General features: G+C 43.2%; 1 protein-coding gene and 1 long non-coding RNA gene across 3 annotated transcripts in view; one reads left to right on the top strand and one right to left on the bottom strand.

Annotated features, from left to right (window-relative positions):
• The window catches only part of ITPR2 (inositol 1,4,5-trisphosphate receptor type 2), a 340,900-nt gene extending 319,658 nt beyond the window's left edge, over positions 1-21,242 (top strand). The window contains exons 56-57 of the mRNA XM_044993884.1: positions 16,140-16,301; positions 16,907-21,242. Of these exons, the coding sequence (XP_044849819.1) occupies positions 16,140-16,301; positions 16,907-16,993 (249 nt within the window). The 3' untranslated portion in view covers positions 16,994-21,242. The remainder of the gene's footprint in view (positions 1-16,139; positions 16,302-16,906) is intronic.
• The window catches only part of LOC123353121, a 41,828-nt gene extending 17,338 nt beyond the window's left edge, over positions 1-24,490 (bottom strand). For both annotated transcript variants that reach the window (XR_006574403.1, XR_006574402.1), the window contains exons 1-2: positions 24,390-24,490; positions 1,957-1,994 (exon numbers count right to left, since the gene is read on the bottom strand). This is a non-coding gene — a long non-coding RNA (uncharacterized LOC123353121). The remainder of the gene's footprint in view (positions 1-1,956; positions 1,995-24,389) is intronic.
• Positions 24,491-25,823: the final 1,333 nt, after the last annotated feature.

The raw sequence follows: 25,823 nt of genomic DNA, 5'->3' as shown, positions 1-25,823 counted from the left end.
AAAGTAGTTATACCAAATAGCACAAAATCCTGGTGTTAAATAAGATCTGAGGTCTCACTAACAGGGTAATTTCCAAGGAAATGCAGTGGGTTTTCATAAAATAAGCAATTAAAGAAATCTGCCTAATTTTCTAGCTTGTTTTGAGCCTTACGAAACAGGAAAAAAAAGTTAGCGTACACAAACCCATGTCATAGAACCTAATAGAATCAGATCTGTGAGTAAAGTTACAGGATTTGTTTCAGGTGGTCTGAGAGCAGGAGCTTCTCTCATTTCTCTATTTATTTGTATATTTCTGGAAGGTGTGAGTGAAACTCTCTCTCTCGGGGAGAGGGAAGGGGACTCATCAGGCACCAGACTTGAGCAGTTGCAATATGTGGTCCCCAAATGCAAAGAAGGTATACTTGGCCCTATCTCCCCAGTTTAGCAGGATGTTATCCAGTTTAAGCTTGTATCAAGAATGAGAGGCCACTGATCTAGGCTATTCTTTAGGGGTGTTCCCCTACCTTGTACTAGACCCTTTTCCCCCCAAAATAACCAGTCCATAAGTTTGCTTTACTGTGCAGGGATCCTATCCTTCAAGATGCTAAGCATCTTCCACTTCCATCCAAGGTTCTTCAGTCAACCCACAAGTAGTTTGCTGACCTGGTGTTGAGAGACAGAACAGCTCTTCTTGACTAGATGATGAGTTGATTAGGCATGGGCCCTTCAGAATATGATACAGGAGGGTAAATTGAGGGATTCCATAAGCTAAGTCCACCTCCAAACAAGGCTGGTTTTGGTGGCTAAAACTTATGCAAGTTATTTCCAGAAATCCAAAATTAGTTATCCACATGCTGTTGGAATTTAAGACAAAGGGCCTGTTCCCTTTGAAGTTAATACAAACTTTCATATTGACATCAATAGGACCAGTATCCAATCAGGCTCACCTACAGATGTCATACTAATTTTTCTGCAAATAGCTTTTGCCTTACACATACACACCCCTCCCTTGCAGCATGGCACTGGCAGAAATCAAACCAAGAGTTGGGGAGGAGGGGAGACAAAACCACTCCCTAGTAGAAAAGAGTTAGCCCATTGCCTGCGGCTATAATGAATTCTTTAAAAATAACAGGCCTGAGATTCCCCCACAGGGAACAGAAACAGTGATTTGACATGAACCAAAAAGAAGAGTTGTTCATGGGCTAACTAGTGGTAGAGTGGCACAATTACCGGCTGTCTTATTTCCTCTGCATTTGAAAGACTTGAAGGCCTAAAGGTGAAGTAAGCCCCTTACAACCTGTTAGTGTTGGTCACTAGATAGGCATTAAAGACTAGTTCTGCGATGAGAAATCCAGGAGAGCGTGCCGCTGACATTCTCTGAGAGAGGTCCTCTATTTGGGGGACTCCCATCCCTTTCTCCCCACTCCCACTTCTTCCCCCCAATCTGCCAGAGCCTAGGCAGACCTTCCACACGTGGCAAAGCTCCTCTTCTTTAAGCTGTTGAGAAGGACGTAGGCTGAGGTGGGCAAAGTTATGGGCAGACTTGTTTATATTGTGATTCTAATTTATGGGATAGACATCCTGGGAGCTGGTTTGTCTTTGAGTTATCCCGAAGACCAGAGAGAGTAATACTTGGTGGTTTGGATCACTGCCCAGTGCTACTGCTATATTTTCAGAAGTTGGCACTAAACAAGATTACATCCTTAATTTTCCTCTCTGTTGTGGGCAGAAAAAAATATACAAAATTATCTCTCTCCGTTTAAGCTTACTGAATTTGAATAACTTGTGTCTCATTGCACCATTTATCAGGATCTGTATTATGAGTTGTGTGTCAGATTTTTGTATTTGGTTGCAAGGCTGGTTCATGAAATCACCTTCTCTCTCTCTCTAGTTTGGTGGATGTTTGTATGATAAAAAGCTAAGATTACATCATCTTTAATAAAAGAGAAGATATATAGCATGTAGAAATCAGATTACCTGTAGAGAGAGAAATCAATCAGGTTGGCAAATGGTATCTGTGGGACAAAGCATAAAATGTTTGTTGTGTAGAATAGTTATTGCAAAAATTTGTTAAGATGGTTAAAAATGCTGTATCAAAAACAGGAACCTTTTTGTTCAATTTAAATGACAGTGATGTATTTTTCACATCATGAAGTCTTGCAATATTACCAGCACAATTGGCTCAGAGGGCATTTTGAGATAAGAGTATATATCAGATTGCAATTTGGATGCAGACAATTTATATATAATAGAACCCACTACAGTCACCCTACAAAATTCAGTTGATCAGGAATTGCATTACAGTTTTGAAAACTTGGTATCGTAGCTTGAAAGAGGCTCTAGAACAAAACAGGAAACTTCAAATGATATTTATTGAAGCCCCTTTTTGTGTCCAGTATTTTATTTACATGGGATTAACATTGTCCTGTTTCGAATTTCCTTGTCATGATTTCACTTGCAGTACACAACAGAATAACTGTGGGTATGTGAAACTAAATGGGCTTGTTTTCAACATGAAAGTGTGACTGGATTGGTCAGTATAGAACTGTATTTAAATATTGGTAATTCTTAAAACAGAACTGGGCAGTAGTTCAAATATCCTATGTTTACAGAAAGAGCTAAATACCTTGTGAATCTTTAGCTGCTGATACTGTTAATTTGTTTGTTTTGTTTTTTTAATCGAGCTATGTTTACAACGTCTAAAATAGAACATCATTCAAGATTTGAGCGAGTCGATATTTTAAACCCAAGACAAAAAACTTTTTCTAGTTTCTGAGCACCTCCTGAAGTTAGTGATTGGTATGTCACAGGAAAACACCCAGTGCCTTGCAGGATCTACTCTAATGCAGGCATATTAGGCAAAACCAGCAAAGGGACCTCTATTTGGCCTTCATTTTTATGCAGGGACCTGCGGATACAGCAAATGAATGAACAAAATCTACATGAGCTAATGGCCTGCACAATTTGAAAATTTGACCCAGCATGGTTTAAAGTTTGTCATGTTGTTTGGTGTCACACTTAAACCATCAAGTTTGAAGTAGACACAGGATTTTCTTCTCTGCTTTGATTGGTTAGACTAGAATAGCTATGTATGATGAATATTTTAAAAATACTGTAGTTCTGTAATAAGTTCAATATAGTAAAAAGTTCTAAATAATTTAAAAAAAAGTGTTGTATTTGAAATTCGATATTGCACTATGTCAAAATGGCCCCAAAGCCCAAAATTAAAATCCAGATTTTAAACAGGGTTTGGGAGTATCTCAATTTGGAATAACGCCATGGCAGTTAATGGAATTATACTGCAATGGCATTATTCCAAATGGAGATTTAACCTGTGCAACTGAGAACAGAGTCGGGGCTTACGTATCCAACAAAAAAGTCTTCAGCTGAATTTTTTAAATTACCTAGAGATTCTGCTACACCAAACTGAGGCTACAAGTACCATCAGATTTCACCTTTAAAATGCAAACTGACTGGGCAAGAGAATTAAGGTTAAGTGTAAAGAATATACATATGCAACAAGTATGAAACCAAAAGATCTACTCAAAACTTTTTGTGGGATAGTGGATAGCAGCAAGGTTTTATACCTGGTCTTTGTTCAGCTATACCAAAACGGTACTTCCACTGACATTAGCTGGCAAACTTTTTTGGCACTTCCTGCAGAAAGGCCAAGGACCGAATGAATGTACATAGAGACTAAACTACCTTCGTGATCTTTCCAGAGCACAGGAGATACCTATTAGAAGGATAGCATACAGAATGCTTGTATGGCCGTTACCCACACAAAAAAAGTTTGAATCATGTCTCCAGTCTTCTCATTCTGGCACCTGCATGAGCACCAAGTCATTTTTTTTAAGTAGGATATTCAGTACAATAGAACAAATAATATGGTAATGTGTGAAGAGCAAGAATGGCATGGAATGGCACAAGCAGAAATATATAATAGGAGTCAATCTAACCAACCAATGTAGTCACTATAATGCTCTGTTGGAAGTGGGTGGAGGGGAATGAATTTAAACCTACATGATTTAACAACAGGACCAAGTTGAGTTGTAAAGAACAATTTGAGAGCCCTGTGTACTTTTACACAGAAATTCACATCACATTACCTATTCTTCCTCGTTGAGGAAGTTGAAATTAAAGTGAATCATATGAATGGTACATTAAAAAAGCTCTGAATTTAAGGATACATGCATTTAATGCCAGAATATTGAAGGCACATCCATGTGAGTAAAGTGAGAGCTAAAGATACACTGCAATTTCAGATGTAATAGACTGTTACTACTAAGCAGAAATTTACTATGTCCACATACAGGCTAGGTAAATAGCCCCTAACATTTCAAGACTGTTTATCAGACCCCCCCCCCCCCCCGTAGTTGTCTTTTCTGAAGACTAAACATTTCCACTTTCTTTTTTTAAACCTTGTCAGGTTTTCTAAACCTTTCGTCTCTTTTGGCTGCTTTCTAGAAGTGGGGTGCCCAGAACTGGACACAGTGCTCCAGCTGAGGCCTCACCAGTGCCCAGGAGAGGGGGACAGTTACCTCCTGCGACTTACATAAGATACTCCTGTTAATACAGCCCAGAAGGATATTAGTCTTTTTCACAACTGCGTTATGCTTTTTGCTTGTGTTTAAATTTATGCTCGACAGTAGCCCCCAGATTCTTTCCAGCAGTACTACCACTGCAAGCCAGTTGTTGCCCATTTTGTGCATTTGATTTTTCCTTCCTATTTTCATTGTCTTGATTTCAGACCAATTTGTCAAGATCGTTTGGAATTCTGATCCTGTCTTCCAAAGTGCTAGCAACCCCTCCCAGCTTTGTGTCACCTGCAAATTTTATAAACACACACATTCTCCACTCCAATATCCAAAGAATCATTGTAGGGGTAGAATTACTTTAGCAAAACGTTACACCCTTAACTGACAATTATACCAGTACAAAAATTGTCTGTAGAGCTCCCCATGCCAGAGTCTCTCCCTGCTTCCAGGAAAGGCTCGAGCAGCAAGGAGTTAGCAGAATATTATACTGCTAAGGATAGCAGGTTAGACATGGGAGGCTCTCCTTGGTCATAGAGCGAGCTATGTTGTAGGGTACATAGCACAAGGGTTCAGGCATATCTTTACTTGCCTGTCTACATTGCTATTTATACCTGTGCTAGGGGGGAATGCAGTGTATGTAATCTGCACACCACCATAAGGAGCATGCAGTGTAGACATTACCTGCCTGAGTTAGGGTAACCCCTTAGAATTAAAGGGGGAACAACGCTGTTGGGAGTGGCTAGTCCCCTGGCACATTCCCAGCTCATTCTCTCCCAACCTACAGATCCTCTACTTTGTGTAGCACCTATACAGGGGCTTCCACGGGGTCAAGAAGTAGAGTGAACAGTGTTTCAGAGGGTGGTGCCCTCTTCTTCCACAGCCCCATGCAGAGCTACTGACTTCTTACCCTCCACTCACAGCAGCAGCAAGGATGATTTGGCCCAGAGCTGGAGTCGAGTTGTTAGAAATGAAACAAGTAGCAAGAATGCAGGGTTGGTTCAAACAAACGTACTGAAATAGAGCGAACTACAAAGCACAGTAGCTGGAGCAGTCCACGTGCAGAGGAGAGTAGACAGAAAAGTTCTAACTTATACAGCTGTGGAAGGGAAATACTGTATTCAATTGTACATCATATGATTAATACTGCACACGACGGCCAAGATTGTCAAAAGTGATTTTGGTTGCCTCCATTTTTGGGTGCCCCAACCTTAAGGGGGCCTGATTTTCAGGAATTGCTGGGCATCTTCCCTTTGAAAATCTAGGCCTGTTAAGATGTCAAGTTGGGCCAAAAACAGAGGCATCCAAAAATCACTTTTGAAAATCTTGGCTATCGTATGCTGACTATTGCCCGTTTTAAAAAAAAATTTTAAAAAAATAAAATAATAAAAAAAACAACCTTTGTCACACACAAGCACAAAGTTACCCAACATGGATAATCATGCAGTGCATTTGGTATTCTGGAATCAAGGCTATACTCTACTATAGTCCACAAAAAATATTTAATCAAATGAAGTTAGTAAAGCAAACTGCAATTCTTGGTGTCGATTGCAACCTTTCTCTTGTGACAAAAATATTTCTATTTTTTTCTCTCTCCCCCTCCCCATGCAGTGAAGATACAGAATGGATCAGCACAGTGGTAGCTCCAGCCATTAGTATAAAGATTTATCTGTAATTGCTGAGGTTTATTTTCCTTGAGTTATCACACTCAGTGCATACAGATGCTTAACAGTTTGGAATTCTCTTCTCTATATTACAGAGGGCAGATTGCTTATCAAATATAGTCTAAAGTGTCAAACAGGATTTGCAGAAAGCTATTTTGGTTGTAGTTTAGGGTGAATGTTTATCAAATGGTGGATTAGCTGAATCATACACTGAGCCAAATTATTGACTGTGATTAAATCACAAAACGGTTATAGCACTATGTCATAATGTACAAGACAGTTTAAAGATTTACACTCCCTTTTTTCTACATTGGCTGTAGGAGCTCTATAACTAGAGATTTTAGAACCATATCTTGCCCTTAAACATGCCTGGGAATTTGAGCAAAGCAGGGTGCTATAAGGGCCTATATCTAGGTGTGAAAGGGACTTGCAGATCTATGATTCGGATATAGATCATTGTCTAACTGAAACCTGCACTGCCTGAAGTTTGTGTTCATGCTGCGAGACATCTGATGGATCATTCCCCAGCAGTATTTCCTAGTAATGGTTCTGATCATAAATATAGATCCAGGGTGAAATCCTGGCCCCACTGACTTCAGTGAAGCCAGGATTTCACCACAGGAGTACAGAACTGGAGAGTTGTTTATGACTGTATAATGTTAGAGGCAGGAAAGCATTGTGTACCTAAAGCTGAAAGAGGCTTTGCCCATACAGCGTCATAATGCCCCTTCAATATTGACTAATTAGTATGCCCCCTAAAACAGTGAAATACTTATAGCACAGCAATGTAGCATACCTGACTAGCATGTAGCGAACATTACAAAGACTACTATAATAGACCTCATAGACTTTAAAGCCAGAAGGGACCACCATAATCATCTAGACTGACCTGCACATCGCAGGCCACAGAACCTCCCCTGCTCACTCTGGTAATAGATCCCTAACCTCTCACTGAGTTACTGAAGTCCTCAAATCACGATTTAAAGACATCAAGGTACAGAGAATCCACACTAGAATTACACTAGTTTAAACCTGCAAGAGACCCGTGACCCATGCTGCAGAGGAAGGCAAAAAAAAACAAAACACCAGAGTCTCTGCCACTCTGACCCTGGGGATAAATTCCTTCCCAAGGAGAAGTATGGTAATCAGTTAGACCCTGAGCATGTGTGCAAGATCCACCAGCCAGACACCTGGGAAAGAATGCTCTGTAGTAACTCAGAACCTCCCCATCTTAGTGTCCCATCACCAGCCATTGGAGATATTTGCTGCTAGCAGTCGCAGATGCCATTGTAGGCAGTCTCCTCATATCATTCCCTCCACACAATTTATCAAACTCAGTCTTGAAGACAGTTAGGTTTTTTTTTCCCCACTGCTCCCCTTGGAAGGCTGTTCCAGAACTTCACTCCTCTGATGGTTGGCAACCTTCACCTAATTTCAAGGCTAAACTTGTTGATGGCCAGTTTATATCCATTTGTTCTTGTGTCCACATTGGCACTTGACAAATAATTCTTCTCCCTCCCTGGTATTTATCCCTTGGTGTATTTATAGACAGCAATCGTATCTCCCCTCGGCCTTTTTTTGGTTAGGCTAAATAAGCCAAGGTCTTTGAGTCTCCTCTCATAAGGTAGGTTTTCCATTTCTCTGATCATCCTAGTAGCCCTTCTCTGCACCTGTTCCATTTTGAATTCAATTTTCTTTAAACAGGGGCAACTAGAATTAGACCCAATATTTCCAATGAGGTCTCACCAATGACTTGTATAATGGTAACAACACTTCTCTGTCTCTACTGGCAATACATTGTTTCTAGATAAGTGCAAAGGTCAGTCAAGTATTTGTCTCTTAAACACTTTGTTTATTTCACTGTAGCCCTAGGAGGTAAATAAATAACCCTTTGTAAAATGGTGGTCATGACTTGTCTGGGATGCTGAAACAAGTGTTAGATCCTTAGAGCCAATTTCCCCAATGTAATGCTCTAAACATTAGATTGTGGGCATAACCCAAGGATGGTTATGCCCACACCAGCCACGACCACTTTCCCTTTCTGGCTAGATGGGAGGGGAGGGTCTCAGCTTTTTATTGTAACTTGGGAGCACGGTCTGGGAAAAGCAAAGAACCATGCCACCTGCTTCCCAGGCACATCAATGCAATAAAAGGCATATTGTACGTGACTGACATGACACTCCAAGCTTGTGGTTAAGGCGGTCAGAAAACACCCATTAAACTGGCTTAATTTTTCTAGTTTTTCCCTGCCCTATGCATTGGCCAATTTCCTCTCACTGTTCTGTAGCTTTTAAAAGCTCAGCCCAATCTTCCCTGCCGGTTGCTGGTGATCTCTCTCTCTCCCGCTAAACCAGAGATATCCCCCTCCAGTTACTCAGGAGGCAAGGACTCAGCTCAGCGGGAGAGCTCAGCTGAAGCCAGTTGGCTGCACAGAGGTATGGTTCAGCAAAGACTTTGCCCAGAGTTTCTGTGCTTTGTTAAATCCCTGCAGTCTTTTCTCCTATTGAAGTCTTTATATTAAAAAAAAAAAAACCAAAGTTTTCCCGAAGTGAGGACCAACTCTATTTCCACCAAATAAGCCACAGGAGGGAGAAAAGTGTATCGAAAGCTTCATGAGGGCAGATGTGCAGAGCTTCTTCTGAATACACTTCCTCTAAGGGAAAGGGCTGGAGGCATCTCAAGCAAGGCAAGTAGCAATGCCTCCAAAACACTACAGAGCCCCATGCAGGGCCGGCTCCAGGCACCAGCTCAGCTAGCAGAGGCTTGGGGCAGCCATGGGGAAGAGGCAGCATGTCCAGCTCTTCGGCGGCAGGTCCGTCGGTCCCTCTCGGAGGGAAGGATCTGCCACCGAATTGCCACTGAAGACTGAAGCGGCAGCAGTAGAGCGCCCGCTGATCACGATTGTGGCTTTTTTCTTTTGGTGCTGCTTGGGGCAGCAAAAACCCTGGAGCCAGCCCTGGCCCCATGGATCTGCAGTCCCATCAAGCAACATGCCTCCATCCCATGGAAGGATTCAGCAAGACAGGGCAGCAGTAATGTCTGTTGAAGCACTTCTGGGAGGGGAAAAGGGGCAAGAAGCACTGCTGTCTCACCACGTCAAGTGTCTGCCCTGCTTGTGCACAGTCTCTTTTCATAGCACCCCCTGCTTCTTTCAGCTGAGCTGAACAGCTCATGGAGCGGAGGCTGCAGCTACTTTCTGCCCCAGCAACCTTCCTGCCTGGCTGACATTGCACCCCAGGATCCCAGCACCTGGGCGCGCGCGCACACACACACACACACACACTCACTCACTTTCTCACTCACATGGGCCCTGCTCCCCTAGGGCACATAAGCTTTTCATTCTGTTTGTACAGGTCCATGATTGGATCTCCTAGGCCCGAGCACAATGCAAGTGGTAAAACACTGGCAGAAACCTGGCTTGAATTCAGCCCTGTTTAAGAAACCGTGTTTAAATTCTTAAGTTGTCCCTCTGCTGCCCCGCCAGATACAGATGTTTCAGACTTTCCAGCCGTATAGTTTACGCTCTCTGAGTTTGCCTACGCTGGACTTTCTCTCAGGTTAATTTGTTGCCAATCATAAGCTGAGCCGTAAGCTAAAGCACAAACATTTGTAGCCTGGAACAAATGTTTGCAGTGTCCCCACTAGCTGTTACACACATGTTAACTGGCAATCTTTAAATTGAGGTAAAAGTCTATGTAGATATAGCCTATAGCGCTTGTCCATACTAAGGAGAGAGGTGTATTTTTTAAAATAGGTGATAGCTAAAGCATGAGAGATACTAGTTTTAAAGTCCTAGGATGAAATCCTGCCCCCATTCAAGTTAATTAGATTTCACTCCTAGTGTAGACAGGGCAAAGTTGTAGTTTTAAGATGTATTAGCTGGTCAAGGTGAACCTAAGGCTGAGCTCCAGAGCAAATGTCAGGGAGTAGCATTCAACCTAGCCTTTACAAAAAAAGAGTTAACTTGCTCAAGTTAGCTGGCAAGCAATCAACTGAAGGTTAAAAATAACTAACGCACATAAGCAGTCAGTGTGCCAGTCTTCCAGCAATAGTGTAGAAATTTCGCTATAAACCCTGTCTGCAAAGAAACCTCTGCAATTTGCATTTTGAAATCTTCTAGAGTTTTGTGATGCATTATTTAGTCTCCATTAGCAAGTGCTGTCAGTATGGAGCACTATAGCATCACAGAATAAGGCAGCATCCATGCCCTGGACCATCTTTTCACACTATCTTGTGATAAAACTTTGCAATTCACAGTGCATCGAGAAAGTGAGTTAATATTGACCAACAGAAGTAAACAATTTAGCAAGGGAATTTAATAACCGCATGTGTTATGAGATTCAGCCTATTCAAAGCATATATTTATAAATATAAGTGACTGGTGGAACAGAATGCATTTCCTACTGTTCTGATGAATTTCAAATCCACTTAAAGTTTTGAGATACAAAAATGCCCAGTTTGACTGTACTGTGGACGGGGGGGCAAGTGCGGCAATTTGCCCCAGGCCCCACAAGAATGTCGGAGGCTCCCCCTGGCTCCACCTTTCCCCATCCCCTGGCACCTCAGCACGTCACATCCAGGAGCAGCCCTGGACAGAGCTAAAGCAGCGTGGCTCGGGCAGGGCCTGAGCTCCTCCCGCTCAGAGCCACGTGGTAAGGGCGCAGGGCAGCGAGCTGTGGCCGACCGGGAGGCGCTGAGCTCCCACTGGAGCCAAACCGCTGCAGCGCTGTCCAGGGCCGCTCCTGGACACAGCGCGCTGAGGCTCTGGGAGAGGGGGGAGGCGGGGGTAAGCAGCATGGTAAGGGGGTCGGGGGGGTTGGATAAGGGGCAGGGAGTCCCGGGGGCAGTCAGGGGACGGAGGGTTGGATCATGGGCATTCCAGGGGTCTGACAGAACTTGTCGGGGGGGGTGAAGGATAGGGGTCAGGGCAGTCAGGGGACAGAGAGCGGGGGGGAGGTCGTGAGGGGTGGGGTCCCGGGGGAGCAGTCAATGGACAAGGAGCAGGATGGTTCGGAGATTCTGAGGGGGGCAGTCGTGGGGCAGGAAGTGAGTGGAGGTTGGATAGGGGGCAGGACCAGGCTGTTTAGGGTAGGGAAGGCTGTGCCTCCCCAAAGCTCATTCAGCAGTTTGAGGCTTGCAGACAGCTATTTAACACAAAGAGCCAAGCTGTTATTTTTTCCCTTAGGGCTACCATCCCTTTCACTTCTCAAATGTCAAATTATAGTCTACATTTAATTTCAGTGCCATAGGGAGATTCATGTCAGGGGAGGGTAGCTTCATTTAAAATTAGCCACTTTAGATTAACAGTGATAGAGCCAAGAGAGCCATGGGGGAGGGAGCATATGAGACGAGCAATATCCTACACCACCTACCTCCTTCCCAACCCTACCAAGGGAGACCCTCCTCCCCTGGATTCCCTGAGGCTCTAGAGGGGTTAATTCAGTGGTTCTTAAACTTTTGTACTGGTGACCCCTTTCACATAGCAAACCTCTGAGTGTGGACCCCCCCTTATAAATTAAAAACACTTTTTTATATATTTAACATGATTATAAATGCTGGAGGCAAAGCAGGGTTTGAGGTGGAGGCTGACAGCTCACGACCCCCACGAATAACTTCGTGACCCCCTGAGGGGTCCCGACCCTTAGTTGGAGATTCCCTGGATTAATTTAACATTAGCACCCTGTGTCCATTCACATGCATGTGCTATTTTGAGCATTTCAGTTTTCACAACATAGGCTCATCCCAGATTCTGGAACAAGCTCAAATGCTCAGTTGGTAGAGTATGTACATAAGCTATACTAAAGACAAAGCCACAGTAACCGTCTCCAGTTTGTGAGGGACCCCGTGGAGCCAGTCTCTAGGAAACAACCTCCATGAATTTATCTAAGTCCATTAATGACTATTAGCAGGATGGGTAAGGAATGGTGTCCCTAGCCTCTGTTTGTCAGAGGGTGGAGATGGATGGCAGGAGAGAGATCACTTGATCATTACCTGTTAGGTTCACTCCCTCTGGGGCACTTGGCATTGGCCACTGTCGGTAGACAGGATACTGGCTGGCTGGACCTTTGGTCTGACCCAGTATGGCCGTTCTTATGTTCTAAGCTAAATGAACCCAAAGTTATGGAGACAGTTATGAGTCAAGGAAGCCAGCAGAGTATCAGAAACCTGGAAAAATCTCTGACTGGATGGGCTCAGGCGTTTGGTCACAAGCTGAGGTGGTTCAAAAGTTTTGGATTTATTTTAAGCAGAATTTTTTTTATTGTTTCTTTAAACAATCAAACAGCAAGCAGCAAAGATTTGGCAACACACTTCTGAAACCCCAAACCATGTTCAGGTTTTGGCAGACTAATTTCAGCTTTTCAATTAAAAAAAAAACAAATTTTGAAGGAAAGCAGACATTGTCCATGATTTTTTTCTGCTTTTTAAAAAAAACTCTAGTTTTTGATCCAAAAAAAGTTGACGGAAAATATTTGTCCAACCCTTTTAATGAGCTTTAGTGCCTTTTAGCACTAGCTGATGCTGAGAACCAGTGATACCTTGTAAAGGTGACTTGAAAAGAAGTTCTCTCAAAACTGGGTTTGTGCCGACATGTGGAAGGTTTTTAAATGTTTATTTTTCCCAGGGCCACCCGGGAGGGGGGGGGGGACGCAAGTGGGGCAATTTGCCCTGGGCCCCGCAGGGGCCCCCCACAAGAATATAGTATTGCAACTTTTTTTTTATGGACGGGGCCCCTGAAATTGCTTTGCCGCAGGCCCCCTGAATCCTCTGGGCGGCCCTCACTGTGGACGGGGTAATGTTAGCCTCTGTGTGGGGTCAGCAGCCAAAAGAGCAATATTCTCCCTGCTCTGTAGATAGAGCTCTAGACTGCCAAATGAGAGACCTATGTTCAGTTGTTTGATTCATCACTTCTTGGACTGCCAGGAAGTGCTGTGCAAAAGTCAACATTTTCACTTCACAGGGTCACTTTTCCATGCAAATGCATCAGCTGGCTCAGGTCCTCTCACAACAGTCCAAGCTTTTGGTCCTCAACCGACCTTTTGGCTTGACTTTGTCCAAGTCTCCTAGTTTGTAATTAAAGCCACAGCCAGCTGAAATGGGTTTTGTTAAGCGTTTTTCCACAGCTTTACTGGCCGGGGCTGGCACACTGTAGAAGCAAAGCTGAGGCGAGGAGGGGCTCTTAGCCCACTTTCACCGATCCTGGGGCTGAAGTGATTTAGAACTGCTCTAAATTATGCGAGCAGTAAAGGACCCATAGGGACCACTGCCCAATCTTCAGCTACTGCAGAGTGCTATGTACTTCAGCCCCACCTACCCTTCCCCCCAAAAAAACAAAAAACACAAGTCCTCTTTTTAGAGGGGAGGGGAGCAAGTTGGCACAAAGGCATAGAACAGGCAGACTGAAATTATACCCTAACATTTCAAGCACCAAAAATTATTTCAAACATATACCATGTTCCTGTGACTATTGCAGTGCTGCATAGGTTAAAAAACATGAAAAAAAAACCTGCCCTAAAACAAACCCAATAGCCCCCCCCCCCCAAAGACAAACCAAACAAAGGATTGTATTTTGGAGAAGCAGAGAATAGGAAGAACAATGGGCATTTCACAACACTGACATCAGTGCTCAGCAGTACAAGAGCAATGAGTCTGAAATGACTCCCATCTTGCCAACCTTGGTCAAGAAAGTTTACCTTGATGCTCAGCCTTAGCAAAAGGGAGTAGGTACTACATCTATTTGCTGCCTTCTACGATAATGCACTACTGTGTTTCGTAATCTCAGCCTCTCCAAGCAAGAGAAACTAACAGATAAAAATATGACAGTTTTCCAGGAATATTCCAATCAAAATGGAAGTAGCTTCAGTGGGGTTTGCTGCACCACTTTTGAATTTGCGTTCTGCAAATATTCTATCAGACAAGTTTATGGACAGATGTACTTAAAATCAAACTCGTGAAAGTGCACTGCCGGACTGGTGCCTATCTTTGCAAATACAAGATTAACTGAAAGGACAAAGTATATGCTGAAGTTTTTTGAATACTAGAATATTCATGGAAAATTAATGTTAATCATATAATCCTAAGTGTATATACCTGAATCATGGAACAGAAAATACCATGCAATCTGTGTTCAATTAAAACTCACCAACAAAGCTGGTGAAATAAGATTGTGATTTGAATGAATTATCACCCACAGAAAAGTGAATTGTGCCTGCACAATAAATCATCATGAGACCCCTATGTTTACAAAGCACAGAACCAGGGAAGGCTACATTTCACAAGCATGTGTGACTGACAGCTAGGTACTACAAAATGTAATGAAGCTGCACAGCCTTATTCCCTTTGCATTTTGTAGTTTTAGTGTGACGGGACCAGGAACAGCTGGACAGAAATGTATTAGAAACCTCAGATTAAGTAGAGAAACAAACCCTGAGGGTTTCAAGTTTACTTTTAGATTTTCATGGTGCAATCAAAATAAAAGACTAGCAGAGTCTGTTGCTATGTTCTCCTTCACCTGCATGTTCTTCAAAGAGCAAAACCTAACAATATAAGCGGGACATATCTGGGCTCCAGAGCATCTTGGGTTGGTTTAGGCTCCAGAGTAAGCAGCCCTCATCTGTCTGGGGAAAACAGATCTAGCTGAGTGGAGGGTCCCTAAGGCTTCCTGCTACTGCAGGGCGTAATGGGAGCCTGGAAGGAACCTGCTCTAGAGCACATCTTGTTGTCCTTTAAAAAGGTGCCACATGCACGCCACTACACTGACCTGCTGCCAAGAGGTACGGCTTTGATCTAACCCACTTGTGTGTGGAACACAGAGCCCCTGTGATGCAACATGCCACCAGACAGGAAAATGGGAAACTCGTTCAAGGAACACTAGACTGTAATCCTGCTCTAAAACTGCAGGCCTTCTTGGGCTCCTCTTCCCATTCCCCACACAGGGCAGAATTCTCCCCCCTCCCCCACACATATATCCATTATATCCTGCATGCCTACACAAGAACAGTGCAGCCATCCCAAATGAATGCTCAAAAATACCCTTTATGCTACTCCACCCCATCTTCCATATCCCACTCATTTCATTTTTTACTGTGTCTAGATCAGTGGTGCTCCAACTTTTTCAGTCACACCCCCCTTACCCAGTAAATTAATCTGTCTGCACCCTTCCCCCTCCATTACTGCACAGTCAAGGCTTCCTCAGCAGAAGAGCTTGGGCTGATGGCAGAGCTGGGGGGCAGAACTGGGGATGGGGGAGGAGCTGCAGGTGGGGGCGGAGCTGGTCTGGGGACAAAGCCTGGCTGGGGGCGGAGTGGAGCAGCAGCTGGGGAGGGAGCTAGTCTAGGGGTGGAGAGGGAATGAGGGCAGAGCCCAGCTGGGTGCAGGGGGTGGAGTGGAGCCACATCTGGGTTTGGAACTGGCCTGGCAGTGGAGAGGGAGTGGGGCAGATCTGGGCCTGGAGGCAGAGCAGGACTTTGGGTTGAACTGGGGCTAAGGGAGGCGCAAGGCTGGGGGCAGAGTGGGGCTGGAAGCACGGTGCGCCCTCCCTGCCCCCCATGGAGGCTGGTCCTGGCCCTGCCACGTGGCACTGCCCCCACCCGCAGTATTCCTCTGAGCCACCCTAAGGGTGAGCACTGGTCTATATTTATAGACAGAGTATACATAAAGGTTGGATTCCAAGGATAAGGCGGCTTGGGATGAAAAATCTGGCCTCATTGAAGTCACTGGGAATTTAGTCAGTGACCTCAGTGCAGCCAGGATTTTTCCCTAGCTGTTTTCTTTGCAGACAGAAAACATTTAATAGTGTAAAATATTAAAATATTGTAATTTCTTGTTTTAATGTTTCTTAATCTCTCGTGCTGTGCATCAAACCCAGAAGAAACCCGAATGATTCTCTTTCTGGAACTTCAGGCTAATAGCATTAGATAAACCCAGATTAACTTTTTTTTTTAAATAATATATTCACATGTAGGAGAAGAATTTGGACTGGTTCCCTCGAATGCGAGCCATGTCCCTGGTTAGCAGTGAAGGTGACAATGAGCAAAATGAAATTAGAAACCTGCAAGAAAAGTTGGAGTCAACCATGAGTCTTGTAAAACAACTGTCTGGTCAGCTTGCTGAGCTCAAGGAACAGGTAAGTGTTTTTGAGCTGGGTAGAAAATGGACATATGAACATGTTAGAGAACTAGATTTTGTCTTGGGTCATGGTCAGGACCCTTTTGTATAAGAGACTTTTGTCTCAGAAATGTTTTATTCCTGACTCAAAGCTTAGAGTAGATGCACAGATACGGTTCTGGAAAAAGAGTTTTTACTCCATTAACACAACTAGAGAACAGGTAAGCAAGAAATTGAATTTTGAAACCCTAACAGCCAGGTAGGGGGAATCCAGTTACTAGATAATGTGACTGCAATATTATATACAAGTCACATTTTTTTGTTGAGCTTTGTATAGGAAATAGCTGCAAACTAATTGAAATTGTTTTAGTTCAGCTCTCTGAAGTTACAGCCTGTACCTGTTCTCCCACCCCTTCACGCACACATAAGTCCATTCTTTGCATGACACAATCTCATACTTCAAAGAAATCCTGTACTCAGTTTTTAATGATGAAGAAATTGCAGTTATTTTGCTTACATGTACTTTGCAAAAATGCTCTTCTAATGCTGTTGCACTGTAATTGCATGTGCTGCTGCTAAATAATACTCAGAAACCTCTCATCTTTATCTCCCTTTCCACCTTAGATGACAGAACAAAGAAAAAATAAGCAGAGGCTGGGCTTTCTTGGATCAAACACACCCCTTGTGAATCATCACATGCCACCACACTGATACCATGGGGAGAAGCCGTGACTAGCCTTTCATCGGTATTCCTGCTTGATTACAGAATAAAAAGCTGAAATTGAGAGGAGTGAACAGTGCCTATTGTTGCAAAGTTAAAAACAACCAAGTGCCAAGATGTTAAGTGGTTTAGCTCTGGGAACAATTTGTAACTGTTTTTCATGGTTGAAAGGGACCAAATCCTAGAATGCAAGAAATACAAGGGAGTTCTTCTGTATTCATTCTGCGGGCTAAACTCTGCTGGGTTTACATTCTGCAACTCAGTTGGCTGCACTGGGGACTGTATACAATGCAAATCAGGGCATTATTTGGCTCTGTTCTTAAAGTTAATTTAAGATTTCTTCTCAAAGTAATGGAATAACCAAGGTGCGGGGGAGGAGGAATAGTTTACCACCACAAATGCAGCAGCCTCTCTCAGAATCAATAGAAGTTATTTCTTGTTTTATTTACCAAATAGCAACATCTGTTATATTTGCTTGTATTTACTTTTTTTTTTTTTTTAATATTACCATAAATACATCAGCAGGAGCTGTTATAACATCACTGCAAGTTAAACTTCTGTTAGAGGCAAAAAAACTCTATGCTTAGACAAAAAAAAAGCGGCAAAGAGAAACATTAGTGCTTTTGAATTTTAACTGTCATCATGCAATTTCTTATTTATGACATGGAGCACAATGGATTTACAGCTGTGGGAACTTGGAATTAATGCACAGAACAGTGACAACATAACTAGAAGTGATTTTTCTCCTGGAGTCAGATGTTCTCTATTAATGTAGCTGCAAGTGGAGATTTCACATATTATGATGTTAAATCATGTTTTAAATTCAAGCTTGAAAAAGGATTTAGAACAAAATGTATTTTAAAATTTGTATTGAGGTGACTTTTTTTGGTAAGAAGCTTAAAAATGACTACCTAGAAGGAATTGTAATGGTGTCGTTACCTTCCATAAACACACCGTAGGCACTATTTGACATAAGTAAATTAGGGCCATATCCTGCTATCTTTACTCAGTCCTAGTTTCAGTGGGAATGTGGCCTGAATTATAGATCTGTTCCTGCTTGCCCTTCGTGCATGGAACTCCCATTGATGTCAATGGAAGATAGGGTGACCAGATGTCCCGATTTTATAGGGACAGTCCCAATTTTTGGGTCTTTTTCTTATAGGCTCCTATTACCCCCCACCCCCTGTCCCAATTTTTCCCACACTTGCTGTCTGGTCACCCTGGAGGAAGATGCTCTTGTTGGATTGGGCCCTCAAAACAGGACTGTAGTGTCCAGCTGCAAGATTGCACTTTTCAGCTATATTATTCTAGCTGTTTGAAAGTTACAAGGTTTGTTAAACTCCAAGAGACTTTTAGCCTTAGGGGGAGGTTTTCAAGGTACAAATGGGAGTGGGGGACTTAAATCCCTTTGAAAATCAGTAGGCATTAGGATCTAACTGCCCTTTGTGCCTTTGAAAAGTCTCTCCTTTAATTTTTAAGAGCAGGGTATTTAGCAGGCATCAGTAAGGGATTTAAAGAGGCATTCATTAGAGCTGCTTGGGAAATAATTTCTCTGCCCCCCTCCCCAAAAAATTTCAGGGGCAAAAAAGGAAAAATCAATCAAAAATTAATGTCAAAAAAGACTTACGGTTTTCAATCACTGACAAGCCAAAAAAGTTAATTTTTAAAGCAGAAATGGATTTTTCTAGTTTTCATTAAAAAGTCTTTTTTTTGGTCAAAAAGTTTGATCAGTTTTTAACTAGCTCCAATATTCATTTTAAAAAATGGGTAAATGTTACTGTTATAAAAGCAAGTCAGGTGAGAACTGGCAGGACTGGAAAAAAAGATGGGACTTCTCTCTCCTCTAATTACACACACACACGCACCCTTTTATGGCTGTTCCTGGAAGCCAGATCTTTCACATGGGATAAAGGGAAATTTTAGGGCCTCCGTTACAAAAAGGGAGCTCTGTATGTGTCTAACACTTTGACACTCTACGGGTCCTGACACGGGCTTAATTCGGAGAGGCACTAAACACAGCTCAATCCTGGAAGTGTATTTCCCTATCAGAAATGCAGATCCCAACTTGAGCCTAGTCTGTGCGCAGTGGTATCCACATGTGTGTTACACACAATGTGTCCCATTGTGTCCCACTCTACATGAATGAGCAGGATCTACAGGGGTGAAGTTTACCTTCTTCGGAGATCCTCAGACTATACAGCTAGGAGTTTGCATCTTATGATCGATCCATAAGGCCACAAACCCCTCACCCTGAGGAGAGCGCAATAGAAGCTCCATGAGGGGAGCCTCTTTTCCCTTCTGAGAGGCTTCAAACATGGAATAGTATGATTTGGGCTTCACTAATTAAAACTGATGAACCTCTAAGGCTTGTACAAGTAACATGCTAGAGCCCTACACCGGGGTTTGTAGCCTCCAATATGGCTGTCGTGGTGCAAACAACTAGAGTAGATGCAGTGGACCAGTGTAAACCATGACTTGCTTGAAACCAAGATAAGCTGCACCAGGGTCAGTTGTGGTTTACACCACTGGATTGCATTTGTACTGAGGCCTGGTGTGCACTAGAAAATTAGGTCAGTTTAACTACCACAGTCAGGGATGGGAAAGGTCCACACCCCTGGGCAGCATTGTCAAGCCAACCTAAGTCCCTGTCTAGACAGCACTAGGTTGATGGAAGAATTCTTCCATTGGCGTAGCTACCGCCTCTCAGGGAGGTAGATTACCTACACCGACAGGAGAACCTCTCCTGTCAGCATAGGGAATGCCTTTACACTGAAGCACTGCAGCAGCGCCGCTGTAGCATTTTAAGTGTAGACGTACAATCTCTTGGGCTATGTCTACACTAGCACTGTTGTTGGTGAAACGTATGTGGCTCAGGGGTGTGGGGGAAAAACAAAAACACCCTCCCAACTGACAGAAGTGCCAGTGGACAGCGCTATGTCAGTGGGAGACGCTTTCCTGCTGACATCGCTGCCGCTGCTCATTGGGGTGGTTTAATTGTGTCGACAGGAGAGTTCTCTCCTGTCGGCATAGAGCGGCTACATGGGAGGTCTTACAGCAACACAGCTACATCGGTACAGCTGTGCCACTGTAAGGTCTGTAGTGTAGACATGGCCTTAGGGTATCGCTTCAGCTACACTGATGCAGCTACATCAGTGGCTGAAACCAAAATTTAGATAAGGCCAGATTTTCCTCTTCTCACTTTCCCTGGTGTAAATAATGAAGTCAGTGGAGTTATAGTTGTAAGACTGGTATAAGTTAGAGAATCCCACCATATCATTTTTAATTCACTTTAGATTTGATAAACTGTATAAAGTAGTCAAGTCTATTTCAATATCAATTCCTTCTTACTTTATATGGCTGAGTGTAACATTTATTGGAATTAAAACACATTTATGATTATTCTTTGGGGGGGGGAGTGGGATAATACTGGAAGTAGCTGGCACTTGTTTACAGTTAGAAAACCAACCAAATGATTGCACAAGAAGGGAGGTTTTTTCTGTATGAGCTGGAAAACTTGAGAACAGACTTATTTGTGCACTAAATTCCTGATTGCAGTTCCAAGCTGCAAGCGCTCTCTCTACCCTCAATCCCCACTAACATTTCCCTTCCTCACAAGAACTCATCTATTACAGCACTGCTGTTTAGAGGAGATCTAAAACTGGAAAAGAAAAAAAAAAAAAAAGGAGTTGTAATAGACACCAGCTAATGTTTGCCCCAGTGCCTTTCTGATGTTTATTGCTTCTGAGACAGACCTCCTTAATCAATAAGAGTAGAAAATGCTACTTGCACAGATTGTAAATACTTGTGTTTGACATGCTTACTACTTCTGCTGGAAGGTCACTGCAGCCCCTACTCACATGAGTAATCCTTACACAGGCAAGTAGTCCCATTAACTTCAACGGGGGACACTTACGTGATTAACAATTGCAGGACCAATTTCCAGGCCTTTAAGGGTTCAAAAAACCAACCACCCCTCATTGATGAATTCATGGAAGATAATGGGGTGGGGGGAAAAATCACTTTTCTACACATTTGTATGTATATCTTTGTTTAATGAAGCCAAGATGTCCTATTCCTATGCAAGTATCAATAACATATTTATACAAAATGATTGAAACTATAAACATCTATGAACTTTCAATGCCTTAGAGGGAATAGCTAAGCTATTTGACAATTAAAATCTATGTAAGTCCATTGCTGCTGACTAACTTTTTTTATTAAAAGTTGTCATTTTATACATGTTCGTTTGTTTCTGTATATTCCATTGCAGAGCCGTACAAGTGTGTTGCTGAATTAAAATCTTTTCAGAAGAGTTGGGGTGTTTGTACTCAGGGCTGACAGGGGCAGTGGGGGAGAAGCTGGTACAAATTACCGGGGCACTCCGGAAGGGGACCCGGGGCCCGGCTTCGTCAGCCCTGTTTAGCCGGTCCGCCCTTGCTGAGGGGCACGAAAAAAAAATTTTCACCGGGGCCCGAACCCGCTCTCGGCGGTCCTGTTTGTACTGTAATGGTGTAGTACAGGGGTCGACAGCCTTTGGCACATAGCCCATCAGGGTAATCCCCAGTGGATTACCCTGATGTGTCACGTGCCGAAGGTTGCCAGCCCCTGCTGTACTCACTCATGCAATAAACGAGTCGTATGTAAAAATATGTTTATTCCAAGTCACGGATTGGGTGGCTTCACCCTAATTCCTCAGGATGAAGGCCCAAACCCAGCAAAGCAATTAAATGCATTACTCTAAGTACATGAGTCTTTCCATTAGAGTTAAAGGGCCAGATTTTCAAAGGTATTTAGGTGCCTAAAGTTGCAGAGAGATGCCTGCTTAGGTGGTTTTGAAAATCCTAATAGTCACCTGTCAGCATCTTTAGGCACCTAAGTACATTTGCAAATTCAGCCCAATGTGACTACTCCATGTGTTTAAATCTAAGCACATCTTAAAAGGCCCTGCTGGCTCAAGACTCAGATCCCCACATCACAAATACCACTTTTCCCTATGACATTAGCATACATTGGCACTTTTGTTCGGAATCTCAGTAGAAGCCAGGGACTGAATGGACCATGAAATGGACCATCATTCCTAGCAGTGGTTCTTCTAGAGCATAAAGCAGGGGCGGGCAAACTTTTTGGCCTGAGAGCTGGGGAGGGGGTCGTGGCCCAGCCCCCCCAGGACTCCTGCCCCATCCAACCCCCCCATTCCCTGACTGCCCCCCCCGGCTTCCTGCCCCTGTCACCCTATCCAACCCCTCCTCTCATTCCTGACTGCCCCCCAGGACCCCTGCCCCCATTCAACCCCCCTTTTCCCCGGCCTTTGATTGGTCCAACCCCTATCCACACCCCAACCCCCTGACCACCCCCACTAACTCCCCTGCCCTCTATCTAACCCACCTTGCTCCCTGCCCCCTTACCACGCTGCCTGAAGCACTGGTGGCTGGTGGCATTACAGCCACGTTGTCATCACCGCACAGCACAGAGCATGAGGTCAGGCCGGGCTCTGCAGCTGTGCTGCCCGAGGAGCTCGCAGCCCCGCCGCCCAGAGCATTGTGCCAGCGGCAGGGCAAGCTGAGGCTGTGGGGGAGAGTGAACAGCAGGGGAGGGCCAAGGGGCGAGCCTCCCGGACAAGGAGCTCAGGGGGCAGGCAGGAGGGTCCCGTGGGCCAGATGTGGCCCGTGAGCTGTAGTTTACCCACCTCTGGCATAAAGTCACGTTATCTCAGCAGAAGGGAAAAGCTTTCACTGCCCTGTCTGCTATACTTGTCCTCTAGAAGTCTGATCCTGTGAGGTGCTGAGCATTTTCAATTCCTATTGACTTCAATAAGTGTTGTGATGGTGCTCAAGTTCTTGAATAGTTAAGTCCTGTGGATACAGGGCTTAACTATTCAAGAACGTGAGCACCATCATAACACTTATTGAAGTCAATAGGAATTGAAAATGCTCAGCACCTCACAGGATCAGACTTCTAGAGGACATCACTCTCCAGGGTTGTCCATCTGACATCTTTCGTAAGCACTGAAAAACAATTGACATTTTTAGAAGATATATTGCATTTCCACACTGAACTTCCTAGTTATGCATAGGAAGATTCATTGTCAGACATCTCTTCTTCTTGCCTGAGACTTCTATTGTGGAGGTTCATCCATCAAATAATCAGAGCACATGAGGTGGTTTAAAGGTCCCTTCAGAGTAATGCTTGGTGGAAGTAATCTAATGTGATCTACCTAAAAGACACGCACCATAGAGATTCTTCAGTTTGAGATGTTTTATATACACAAGTGTTTGATGGGGAGAAACAACCTACTATTTTTCAATATGTTTTTTCAAAGAAAGTAGGCCAGAAGAAACAGCCAAAGAAGTTACCTCTGTGAGCTGGAGGAACTGGTATAAATGGAAGCTGTGGTCAAGAGTTAAGAAATGATGTATTAGAGCATGGTGAGGAAAATACCAATTTTGCATCAGACTTAGAAAGTCACTCTCAGAAAAGTGAGACAACATATAGATGAATCCAGTTTAAATTTAATAAACATGATGGTTTCTGTATAATTTTGAAAATATCCTGTAGAATTCTTAAGCATGTGTAGAACTCTGTTAGTCTAAAGGATTATTTAAAAATGCAGTACAAAGGATATACTGTTTTACGGGGCTTTTTCATAAATGATGTCGTAAGAGTAACTGTGTTTCTCCAATTTAAGACTAATCTAGACAAAGATTTAAAAAAAAAAAAAAAAAGATTAATTTTAGGCTAAGCCCGTACAGGCACCATTAGGTACCCAAGGCTTCTGGAAAAAAAAATTAGGCAGATGATATAGGTTTAGGAGATTAACTTTAGGTTTCTATTTCTGAGAAATGTTGATCCTAAAAAGATCTGCAATTTGGTCTCTATCCACAACTGTGGGCAGATTAGTTCCTCAACTTCAGCCACACTGACTTCTTCAGTGCGTTTGCCCAGGTGTGGTTTAAGGAAGAGTTAGGCTCCTTGTCTTCTGCAGTTATCATTGCTGTGATAAAGGGTGGAATATCATCTTTGGAACAGCCTGTCCTCTACAGGCTGCAACCAATTTTATTTTTAAGTAAAGAAAATAGATTCTTAGGTTTACTGACCTTTTCTTTCTCCCAGAAAGCCTATAAGAACCACCGACCATATGATTCCTATTTCATACAATCATAGACTGAGCATTCTGTATACTTCCTTCAAGAAATTTACTGAAATAGGTATGAGCAACTAAACGAATTCAAGCTCAAGGAATTTTAAATTAGAAGCATGATGTTATCACTTCATACTTGCCTATTCTATCTGTACTCTTCTGGCTTCAAGCAGAAAGTTGAAATTTGTCTTGTGCCTTGTCTTTATAACCTTGCAGTTTCAAAGTTGCTACAAAGAGCCAACTATTACCTTTCTCTTTACACAGAAGAATACTCTTATCACCTCTCTCTTTTAAGGCTGGGAAAGCAACCGCTCAGAACGTATAGAATGCAATGTTGAGATTTGTCCAGGATTTCTCATTTAGAATGGTAGCGTTAAAGTAGAACACTCACCATTATGTGCTTATAAGAACATAATAATGGTCAGACTAATGGTCCATCTAGCCCAGTATCCTGTCTTCCAACAGTGGCCAGTGCCAGATGCCTTGGAGGTAATGAACAGAACAGGACAATTACTGAGTGATCTGGCCTGTCAACCAGTCCCAGCTTCTGACAGTCAGGGGTTTAGGGTCACCCAGAGCATGGAGTTGCATTCCTGACCACTTGGCTATTGGCCATTGATGGACCGGATTCTTTTTTTAACCCAGTTATACTTTTGGCCTTCACAAATCCCTTGGCAATGAGTTCTACAGAGTGACTGTGCATTGTGTAAAGAAGTACTTCTTATGTTTTAAACTTGGTGCCAATTCATTTCAGTCAGGTCACCCCGGTTCTTGTTACGTGAAGGGGTAAAGAATACTTCCTTATTCACTTTCTCCACAACAGTCATGATTTTATAGACCTCTATCATATGCCCCATAGACATCTTTTCTAAGCTGACCAATCTCAGTCTTTTTAATTCCTCCTCACATGGAAGCTGTTTCATACCTCTAGTCATTTTTATTGCCCTTTTAAATGCTTTTGCCAATTCTAATATCTTTTTTGAGATGGGGCAATCAGAACTGCATGCAGTATTCAAGGTGTGAGCATAACATGGATTTATATAGTGGCATTATGATATTTTCTGTCTTATCTATCCCTCTCCTAATGGTTCCTAACACTCTTTTAGCTTTTTTGACAGCTGCTGCACATCGAGCTATCCACGATAACATCAAGATCTCTTTGAGTGGCAGCAGCTAATTATGTTTTCCAGTGTGCCTTACTTTGAATTTAATCTGCCATTTTGTTGCCCAATCACCCAGTTTTGCAAGATCCCTTTGCAAGTCTTCAGTCAGCTTTGGACTTAACTATCTTGAATAATTTTGTTCGCCTGAAAACTTTGCCACCCCACTGTTTTGCCCCCTTTTCCGGAACATTTGAGAATATGTTGAACAGCACTGGTTCCAGTACAAATCCTTGGCTGATCCTACTATTTACCTTTCCCCACTCTGAAAACTGACCACTTATTCCTACCCTTTGTTTCCTTTTAACCAGTTACTGACCACGAGAGGACCTTCCCTCTTATCCCATGACCGTTTGCTTAAGAGCCTTTGGTGGTGGGGGGGGGGGGGAGGGGGGAAGCTTGTCAAAGGCTTTTTTAAAATCCATTGACACTATATTAACTGGATCACCCTTATCCACATGCTTGTTGACACTGTCAAAGAATTGTAGCAATAGGTTTGTGGAAGGCAAGATACTAATATCA

This window comes from Mauremys mutica, chromosome 1 (assembly GCF_020497125.1).
Source record: "Mauremys mutica isolate MM-2020 ecotype Southern chromosome 1, ASM2049712v1, whole genome shotgun sequence".
Lineage (NCBI taxonomy): Eukaryota > Metazoa > Chordata > Testudines > Geoemydidae > Mauremys > Mauremys mutica.
This window is presented reverse-complemented; position numbering and strand designations above follow the sequence as displayed.